This window comes from Chlorocebus sabaeus, chromosome 22, assembly GCF_047675955.1.
Source record: "Chlorocebus sabaeus isolate Y175 chromosome 22, mChlSab1.0.hap1, whole genome shotgun sequence".
In the NCBI taxonomy this organism is placed as follows: Eukaryota; Metazoa; Chordata; class Mammalia; order Primates; family Cercopithecidae; genus Chlorocebus; species Chlorocebus sabaeus.
This window is the reverse complement of record NC_132925.1, coordinates 91071450-91082465: the sequence shown is the minus strand read 5'-3', so window position 1 is coordinate 91082465 and position 11016 is coordinate 91071450. Positions and strand designations below refer to the sequence as shown.

Sequence of the window (11016 nt, the reverse complement as noted above, 5' to 3'; positions counted from 1 at the left end):
AGTTAAACTCTGTCTCAAAAAAAAAAAAAAGAGTTTCTGAGGAGTCCCTACCTGGGGGGAGTCCTTCAAATCTTAATTCTAGTTGTTCTTGGCCAGGTGCGGTGGCTCACGCCTATAATCCCAGTACTTTGGGAGGACAAGGCAGGCGGATCATGAGGTCAGGAGTTCGAGACCAGCCTGGCCAACATAGGGAAACCCTGTCTCTACTAAAAATACAAAACTTAGCTAGACATGGTGGCACGTGCCTGTAGTCCCAGCTACTCAGGAGGCTGAGGCAGGAGAATCGCTTGAACATGGAAGGTGGAAGTTGCAGTGAGCTGAGATCACGCCACTGCACTCCAGCCTAGGTAACAGAGTGAGACTCTGTCTCAAAAAACAAAACAAAACAAAAAACTAGCTGTTCTCCTTTCACTGCTCCCCCAGAATGCTTCTATAAACAGAATTGTATGATGCAAGGTAGAGCAGCAAGGGACATCATATGCTTGCATATCTAGGTCACTCATTTTATGAAGACACAACAGCAGCCCAGAGAGAAAAGAGTAGCATAAGGACAACAGACACTAGGAGCATAATCATCCTTGAGATGGGAGAAGGGCTGCTATCTGCGTGAGTCCAGAAACGTGGAGGAACAGGCCTGGAGCGGCAGCTCATGCCTGTAATCCCAGCACTTTGGGAGGCTGAGGCCAGCGGATCACCTGAAGTCAGGGGTTTGAGACAAGCCTGGCCAACATGGTGAAACCCTGTTTCTATAAAAACACAAAAATTAGCCAGGTATAGTAGCACACGCCTGTAATCCCAGCTACTCAGGAGGTTGCAGTGAGCCGAGATTGCGCCACTGCACTCCAGCCTGGGCGACAGAGTGAGACTCCTTCTCAAAAAAAAAAAAAAAAAGAAAAAGAAAAAAAAAAAAGAAACATGAAGGATAAACTCCATGGGCACTGGATGAAAGCTCCAGGAATCACCTGATGGATCTCAGTACCATTATTGTTGCTAATTCTTGGGGTTTAAACACAGAGTTAGAAACATCCACAGCTGGTCATCAGGATTTATTCAATGAACAAATGAGCTTAGGAAGACCTAACTTCTGACATTCCAAGTTAGAACTTGGTAATACCTGTCTGAATTCCCAACTGATTAGTAGGATCCTGGTCAACACTCGGCATTTTTTTTTTTTTGAGACAGAGTCTTGCTCTGTCGCCAAGCTGGAGTGCTGTGGCAGGATCTCAGCTCACTGAAAACTCCGCCTCCCGGGTTCAAGCGATTCTTCTGCCTCAACCTCCCGAGTAGCTGGGACTACAGGTGCATGCCACCACGCCCAGTTAATTTTTGTACTTTTTTTTTTTCTTTGAGATGGGAGTCTCACTCTGTTGCCCAGGCTGGAGTGCAGTAGTGCGATCTTGGCTCACTGCAACCTCCACCTCCCAGTTTCAAATGATTCTCCTGTCTCAGCCTCCTGAGTAGCTGGGATTACAGGTGCACACCACCACGTCTGGCTAATTTGTATATTTTCAGTAGAGACGGGTTTTCACCATGTTGGTCAGGCTGGTCTTGAACTCCTGGCCTCGTGATCTGCCCACCTCGGCTTTCCAATGTGTTGGGATTACAGGTGTGAGCCACCGCGCCCTGCCTAATTTTTGTATTTTTAGTACTATGTTGGCCGGGATGGTCTTGATCTCTTACCTCATGATCCATCTGCCTCGGCCTCCCAAGGTGCTGGGACTACAGGCGTGAGCCACAGCACCTGGCCAACACTCCGCATTTTATTTACATATCAGAAAACAATCAGGTAACAGTATTTATCACTCACCATGATTTGTCTCTAGAGAGAATGGGTAAAGGAAGCAAAATTTATACTTAATATGATGCTTTGTTAAGTGACCCCAATTTTCTCCCACTTTACAATACTATTTTAATTGTTGTTATAAAATTAAGTGATTCCCTATCACTATATACTCAGGTAATATATTCAGGTAACTTTGATGGGACAAATTTCTAGCTTCCTGTTAGGACACACTAACATAGTCCTCATGTAATGTTCCCTCTTCAAGGCTGAGACTGTGGATGATATGATCTTGACATTGTCCTAGAACGTCTTACGTCATAGCAGTATTACCACGAAAACCAAACTACAATTTTTTTTTTCCTTTTGGTGAAGAACGGGGTCTCATTATGTTGCCCAGGCAGGTCGAACTCCTGGACTCAAGCTATCCTCCCGCCTCTGCCTCCTTAAGACCTGGGATTACAGGCGTTGAGCCACTATGCCCGTCCACATTTTTTTTTAATTAAAAACATTTTTTTAGAGATGCGGCTTCACAATCGAGACCATCCTGGCTAATGCGGTGAAACCCTGTCTCTACTAAAAAAAAAAAAAAAAAAAAAATTTAGACAGGCATGGTGGGCGCCTGTAGTTCCAGCTACTTGGGAGGCTGAGGCAAGAATGGCATGAACCCAGGAGGCGGAGCTTGCAGTGAGCCGATATCACACCACTGCAATCCAGCCTGCGCTACAGGGCTAGACTGTCTTAAAACAAAAAAAGACAGATGTGGTTTCACTATGTTGCCCAGGCTGGTCTCAAACTCCTGGGCTCAAGCGATCCTCCCACTTCAGCCTCCCAAATGGCTGAGATTACAGGTGTGAGCCACCACACCTGGCTGACATTTAATTTTTAAAGCTTTGAAACAGACATTTTGGTTTTTAGAGGGTTCAGCTACCAGTTTATTGGGCCCTAGTGGGTCCCAAGATTTCCATCTACCAGTTTCTTGGGTCCTAGATTTCATATGTTCCCACGGCTTGGCCCTTTGATACAGGCAGGTGTCTCTGTCCAAATGTGGGCAAGATCAAACTGGAACAAGGCTTTACAATAGCATGAGCTTCCTTTGGTCACCTGAAAAGAAACTGTAGGTACAGTGGGCTGTCACAGCATCCTTGCTAGTTCTGGTTATAGCCATGTTACAGAGAAGGAAATTATGTAAATAATACTGAGTGACAGATGTTTTCTACTTTTTTTTTTTTTTTTTTGAGATGGAGTCTCGCTCTGTCGCCCAGGCTGGAGCACGGTGGCCGGATCTCAGCTCACTGCAAGTTCCACCTCCGGGGTTTACGCCATTCTCCTGCCTCAGCCTCCCGAGTAGCTGGGACTACAGGCGCCCGCCACCTTGCCCAGCTAGTTTTTTGTATTTTTTTTTTTAAGTAGAGACGGGGTTTCACCATGTTAGCCAGGATGGTCTCGATCTCCTGACCTCATGATCCGCCCGTCTCGGCCTCCCAAAGTGCTGGGATTACAGGCTTGAGCCACTGCACCCGGCCTCTACTTTTTTTTAGATGGAATCTCACTCTGTTTCCCAGGCTGCAGTACAGTGGCACAATCTTGGTTCACTGCAACCTCTACCTCCTGGGTTCAAGCAGTTCTCCTGCCTCAGCCTCCCGAGTAGTTGGGATTACAGGCGTCTGCCACCACACCTAGATAATATTTGTAGTTTTAGTAGAGATGGGGTTTCACCATGTTGGCCAGGATGGTCTCGATCTCCTGACCTCGTGATCCACCCGTCTCGGCCTCCCAAAGTGCTGGGATTACAGGCTTGAGCCACCGCGCCCGGCCGAGACTGAGTTTCACTCTTGTCGCCCATGCTGGAGTGAGTGCAATGATGCAATCTCGGCTCACTGCAACCTCCACCTCATGGGTTCAAGTGACTCTCCTACTTCAGCCTCCCAAGTAGCTGGGATTATAGGCATGCGCCACCATGCCCGGCTAATATTTGTGCTTTTAGTAGAGACTGGGTTTCACCATGTTGGCCAGGCTGATCTCAAACTCCTGACCTCAGGTGATCTGCCTGCCTCCACCTCCCAAAGTGCTGAGATTACAGGCCTGAACCATCGTGCCCGGCCTGGATAAGACTAACATTTAATTTGGTATAGAAGTAAAGCAGATGACCTTCCCTAATGTGTGTAGGCCTCATCCAATCAGTTGAAGGCGTGAATAGAACAAAAAGGCCAACTCTTCCCCAAGTAAGAAAGAATTCTCTTTCCTGCCCACTTTTGAACTGGGACATTGTCTTTTTTCCTGCCTTTGGACTCTTAACTGAAACACTGGTTCTTCCTGGGTCTTGAGCCTGCTGGGTTTTGGACAAGAACAACAACATTGGCTCTGCTGAATCTCAGGCCTTCAGAGGGGAACTGGAACCAAACCATTGGCTCTAGCTAGCCAATTCACCTTGCAGATCTTGGGACTTGCCCACCTCCATAACTGTGTGAGCCAATTCCTTATAATAAATCTTTAGGCTAGGTGCAGTGGCTCACACCTGTAATTCCAGCACTTTGGGAAGCTGAGACAGGAGGACTGCTTGAGCCCAGGAGCTCGAAACCAGCCTGGACAACATAGTGAGATCCTGTCACTGAAAAAAAAAAAAAAGTCTTTATACACACACACATACACACCCCCTACTCACTGCTTCTCTGGAGAACCCTGACTAGTACAAGGGGTCCCTATTTCAAGGACTCATACCCCAATCCCAGATCTGCCAGAAGAGTGAATCTGCCAAAGGAGTGCTATGATGGCCTGGAGCCCTAAAACAAAATGGCAAACACATAAGACTGCACCAGAAAGTCAGACATGATTTGTCAGCCTTTATTAATCAAGAGTAAAGCCAAGCCCTAGGGTTTCCTTAACAACAACAAAAAGAACACCAACCTTGTTTATGGCAAACAGTGACTTAATTCTTAATGACTGTTCATTATATGTTTAACACCACAGAGCAAGAATTGATCACGTTTCAATCACTTATTCTTCTGAGATTAAAATACAAGTTTAAAACAGATTAAAATAAAATTCACTCCAATGATTTAAAAAATAATTCCAATTGAAAGACATTTCAAACACTGTATGCAGAACTCAGGACCAAAAGAAGACCTTAAAACATTTTTTACCTTTGAGGTAGCACAATAATGCTGAATTAGATTTATTTTATTACAATGAGCTTAAAAAAACAACATGGAATCTACCCTTTGCTCAAGGTGGGCTAAATGGTTTTACGCAAACCCCCCATGAGGTTAGTGACAGTTCTTGTCCTTTTTTTTTTTTTTAAAGTATAAAGATAGCCCTGCAGTGTGTAAAAGGAAACCTATAGGAAGGCTGCTTCCCATAAAATAGACAATAGAATCATTGAGGAAACGTCAGCAGTCAAGACAGGAGGAACAAGAGGTCATCGTAGTGAAAAACCAAAACAACTTGTATCTTGGCAAGATTGGTTTACAAGTTCATGACAAGAACAAAAATTCCAACATCAGCCAACTGAAAATAAAAGATAAAAAATGACATTCATGGATCTTTTTACTTTTTCTCTGTGCAAAATGCTCTTCTTTCTAAATGAGAGAGGGTAGCTTGTACACTGTGACATGACATGAAATGCTGTGTGCCCAGGGCGCTGCTGGGTGCCAACAGCACCTCTCACTGAATATGATATTATTGTGTGCAGAGAAAATGGGCAATCAGAGGATAAACATAACCTCTCCTGGCTGGAGAACCATTTCTTGCCACTTTGCTGCTGAATTCACTCATTAAACTGCTCAAAGGAAAAGCTCTACCCCGATTTCTGAGAGTCTATAGCAATATATGTAACACAATTATATGTGAAGACTATTGACTAACAGGACAATAGCACATGAACTTTTCCTTCAGAGAATTCAACCAAGAGAAGAGAGTGGGTGGGATAAGCTAGGGGTCAAAAGGAAGGCTCTCAGGAATATTCTCTACCATCCAAAATCAACAGCAAAGCCACAAAAGGGGTATGAGCTCTAACTCACTGAAGAGAACAACACAAAACAGTAACAAAGGGATCTCTTCCCAACACATGCTCCTCTCCATGAGGCTCAACCATCAGTGCAGGGCTTGCCTGATGTGGACAATGTGGATACCTCAGCCCTGAGTTGAACTTGGTCTGCCACCTTTGATTCCCCATGCTGCAAAAAGAATTGGAACGCTCTCAGGTCCTGGCACTGTGGTAATGGCTATACCCTATTTCACTCATAGACGTCCTTTTACTCTCCCTTTCTCAAGCTATTAAACAGAACCCCCTAGGGATCCTGTATGCAGTGAGGGTCTGAACTGATGATCCACATGTCAATCAGTAGTTAGAGAAGGATGACTTTTTTTTTTTTTTTTGAGATAGGGTCCCACTTTGTCCCCCAGGCTGGAGTGCAGCGGCACGATCATGGCTCACTGCAGCTTCAATCTCCCGGGTTAAAGGAATCCTTTCACCTCAGCCTTCTGAGTGTGCACCACCAGGTCCAGCTAACTGTTTTTTTTAACTTTTCTTTTTTTTTTTTTTTCTTGGTACAGGCAAGGTCTCCTTCTGTTGCCCAGGATGCTTTGGAACTCCTGGGCTCAAGCAGTCCTCCTACAAAGTGCTAGGATTGCAGGCATGAGCCACCTGAGCAGGATGACTTAAACCTGATCGATTCTACTCCAAAACAGCAACCATCATTAAGTCAGGGGTGTCAAGGAGGACTCTGACGGGAAAGACTAGACCGGGATGTGTGCCAGTGGGGGATGAGAAGGCCCATCCCTAGCAGACTGCAGGAGAAACTCTGGCATAGAATTCACGGCCAGCCCTATCTAGTGTGATGGGTGACAGGGAGGAGGCATCTGCTCAGTGTTCAAACAAAATCCTCACAAGTTCTGGGGCTGGACCTCTATGTCACTCCTGAATCCCAATGTATCCATTACCTTTGCAAGAAACTGGTGTGATTCTTGTCTGTTAAGGGCAAGACCTGCTTTCTCAATTTACTTGATAATAAAGTAACACCATGGAAAAGAAGAACCTCAGAAAAATGTGGGGTCACCACATGGGCTTTCCCAGTGCTAGCTGCCTGTTTTGGAGTATTAATTACAACCTTTCACAATTCTGAAGGCTGCAACGTAGGCTACAGAGGGCAGTCTGAAAAGAGTCCTTCTGCTTTTGCTTCATGGAGCTTAAGAACAAAAGAGGAGGCCGGGCGTGGTGGCTCAAGCCTGTAATCCCAGCACTTTGGGAGGCCGAGACGGGCAGATCACGAGGTCAGGAGATCGAGACCATCCTGGCTAACACGGTGAAACCCCGTCTCTACTAAAAAATACAAAAAACTAGCCGGGCAAGGTGGCGGGCGCCTGTAGTCCCAGCTACTCGGGAGGCTGAGGCAGGAGAATGGCGTAAACCTGGGAGGCGGAGCTTGCAGTGAGCTGAGATCCGGCCACTGCACTCCAGCCTGGGCGACACAGCGAGACTCCATCTCAAAAAAAAAAATAAATAAATAAAAATAAAAATAAAAAAAGAAGAAAAGAGGAATTACCAAGGTTGTGGTGGGTTATTTACTCTGGAAATATCTTGGTTACATTGTCCGTGGCAAAAGCGGAAAGCCTAGCTTATGTGGACAGTCGAAAGTGAATGTGTGGGCCATCATTATCTACGACAGAAATGACTCAAGCCCTAGCATGTAATCTCTTAGGGACTTAACAAGTTAAAAAGAAACAAAAAATCATATTGGAAATGGCCTCTTGATTTAATATAAACTTGGTTACAACATTCAAATTTATCTTTACCGAAATTTCACACTGCTCCTAGGAGCCCTAGGAGCATCTGATTCTAAGTTATTCTGAAGGAAAAAAAATTTATTCTGAAATATACCTTATTGGGATGATCACTGGACTTCTATCTGATATAATTAAAAGGCTAAATGGGTTTTAAATAAATACAAGCTAAATTACCTTCTTCTGGGGTTAACAATTAGAATCCCAAATACCCCAACATCTCATCTAGAAAGGCCTTCCCGGCCGGGCGCGGTGGCTCAAGCCTGTAATCCCAGCACTTTGGGAGGCCGAGACGGGTGGATCACGAGGTCAGGAAATCGAGACCATCCTGGCTAACCCGGTGAAACCCTGTCTCTACTAAAAAATACAAAAAAATAGCCGGGCGAGATGGCGGGCGTCTGTAGTCCCAGCTACTCGGGAGGCTGAGGCAGGAGAATGGCGTGGACCCGGGAGGCGGAGCTTGCAGTGAGCTGAGATCCGGTCACTGCACTCCAGCCTGGGAGACAGCGAGACTCCATCTCAAAAAAAAAAAAAAAAAAAAAAGAAAGGCCTTCCCAGTAATTCTATGAAATTGTAAATGAGACCAATTTTTTTTTTTTGTGAGATGGAGTCTTGCACTGTTTCCCGCGGTGGAGTGCAATGGTGCGATCTCAGCTCACTGCAACCTCCGCTTCCTGCGTTCAAGCAATTCTCCTGCCTCAGTCTCTCAAGTAGCTGGGATTACGGGCACCCACCACAACGCCCGGCTAATTTTTTGTATTTTTAGTAGAGACGGGGTTTCACTGTGTTGGCCAGGCTGGTCTTGAACTCCTGACCTTGTGATCTGCCCACCTTGGCCTCCCAAAGTGCTGGGATTACAGGAGTGGGTCACCGTGCCCGGCCGATGTCAATTTTTGAAAATAGATTTGATCTTTAGGATAAATGCCTGAGTTAGCTGACAAACTCCATATATATGAATATGTTCAAGTGAAATTACCTAAAGAGTAATTTTTTCTTTTCTTTTTTAAGAGACAGGGTCTCACTGTGTTGCCCAGACTGGAGTGCAGTGGCATGATCACAGCTCACTATAGCCTCGACCTCCTGGGCTCAAGTGATCCTCCCACTTCAGCCTCCTAAGTAGCTGTGACTACATGCACAAACCACCACACCTGACAAATTAAAATTTTTTTTTTTTTTTTTTTTTTTTTGGCCAGGTGCAGTGGCTCACGCCTGTAATCCCAACACTTTGAGAGGCTGAGGTGGGCGGATGACCTGATGTTGGGAGTTCGAGACCAACCTGACCAACATGGAGAAACCCCATCTCTATTAAAAATACAAAATTAGCCCACATGGTGGTGCATGCCTTTAATTCCAGTTATTCAGGAGGCTGAGGCAGGAGAATTGCTTGAACCTAGGAGGTGGAGGTTGCGATGAGCCAAGACTGCACCATTGCACTCCGGCCTGGGCAACAAGAGCGAAACTCCATCTCAACCAAAAAAAAAAAAAAAAAAAAAATTTTTTTTTTTTTTCTAGAGACAGGGTCTCACTTTGTTGCCTAGGCTGGTCTTGAGCGATCCTCCCAGCTCAGCCTCCCAAAGCACTATGATTATAGGCATGAGCCATTGAGCCTGGCCTGAGAATTTTCTTTAATTTCAAAAAAATAGCTGCTGCTTCTTTAAAGAGTTTAAAAATTGATGGGTTCAATGGCAAAGCTACACAACAACTCTGAAGTAGAAGGAAAGAGCTCTCTTTATAGTACAACCTCTTTCCAGCATACTGCCATTGGCCAGTAGGGGCAACTGCAAACAAATGGTAGGAGTTGCCCAGGAAGGTATTTGGGTTGGACAAAATGATAGCAACCCTCCAGACCCTGACTCCTTATAAATGGATAGCAATTCATCCATGCAGAATGCACAGAGGTTAAACAAAAACATATAAAAAACCCACAAAATCCCCAACCCAGAAAACCTTTCCTGGCCCTCTACTAACAGTAAAATATGCTAAGCCCAAATTTTCTGCTTTAACATGGGTCCTACTGACCTATCGAGTCTGCTCTGGGGTGCTGACCTGCTGGGTCCTGAGCAGGGTCTTTCCCTAAGCATCACTGTGGGTTTGGAGACAGCTGTAATGTGTGCAGCTGTCAGCAGAAAGTACAGGCCGGGCGCGGTGGCTCAAGCCTGTAATCCCAGCACTTTGGGAGGCCGAGAAGGGCGGATCACGAGCTCAGGAGATCGAGACCATCCTGGCGAACACGGTGAAACCCCGTCTCTACTAAAAAATACAAAAAAAAAAAAAAAAAAAAAAAAAACTAGCCAGGCAAGGTGACAGGCGCCTGTAGTCCCAGCTACTCAGGAGGCTGGGGCAGGAGAATGGCGTAAACCCGGGAGGCGGAGCTTGCAGTGAGCTGAGATCGCGCCACTGCACTCCAGCCTGGGCAGAGTGGGACTCCGTCTCAAAAAAAAAAAAAAAAAAAAAAAAAAGACAGTACAATGCCACTGGGCTACATATGTCCACACCATCCACCACCATTTCCCACTGTAAAACCGCAGGCTGCGACTGTGAACAAATGTGGACTTTCTCAAGGGACAAATGAGGAGACTGAAGGCTACATTTCCTCCTTTGAGAACGATCAGAGAGTGTCTACAGTTACACAACAGGTTTTTGCAGACCCTGTGGTAACTTCCAAAGAGTAAGAGTAGCAGCAAGAGAGGAAAGGAGCATGTTTATACTTTGGACTTTGTATCAGGCACTTAAATTGTTGGAGAGACATGCTGTTTTGAACCAAAGATGTAAAAACTGGGTTGGAGTAATCTTTACAAGTGGTCTAATAATGGGCTTTCAGAAGCAAAGTGGAGGTGTGGGTTGAACCTCTGCCCATCCTTTAGTGCTGACTTTCAAGTTTTCTAAATGCCCATAACCACAGCAATGGCAGCAGTGGTGGCAACAGCAGGAACAGTTCTGTCATGTTTGTTTTCTGTATGTGTTCTGTGGCTGACCGGAAGGTTTTGGTGTCACACTAAGAAGGCTCTGGGGTATGGCACACCTACTGCCCGAGGTTGCCCAGATCCATGCTGGAGCCAAACATCTTCACCAGCTGTTCCTCATAGTGTGAGATGTTCCTCTTCATGATGTCCATGCAGGGCCCCAGAAGCCTCTCAAATGCTTGTACATCCATAACTGCATTGTTAAAAAGAGGTGAAGGAGAGAATGAATTCAAGCCATTTCCCTCATGCAAACCTTTTCCTAAACATACCCATTCATGTTGTAGGAGATTACACCTTGGGACACTGGCTACTTGCAAAAAGGGATGTTTCTACATGAATTCAGAAAGACTGTGTCATCCAAGATAGAGACTTTACAGAGTCCAGCAGCACCTGTTCTCCCCATTCTCCCACAGCCCTGGACATCAGTTCTTTTCATATGGCTAAAGGGCCTGCATGCCTGTCTTGCTCACAGGCTGTCATCAACGCTCAAAA

General features: G+C 45.6%; 1 protein-coding gene across 2 annotated transcripts in view; it reads right to left on the bottom strand.

Annotated features, from left to right (window-relative positions):
• Positions 1-4603: 4603 nt before the first annotated feature.
• Positions 4604-11016, bottom strand: part of PRKAR2A (protein kinase cAMP-dependent type II regulatory subunit alpha) — a 98065-nt gene continuing 91652 nt past the window's right edge. For both annotated transcript variants that reach the window (XM_007984154.3, XM_007984155.3), the window contains one exon: positions 4604-10717. In XM_007984154.3, the coding sequence (XP_007982345.1) occupies positions 10584-10717 (134 nt within the window). In that variant the 3' untranslated portion in view covers positions 4604-10583. The remainder of the gene's footprint in view (positions 10718-11016) is intronic.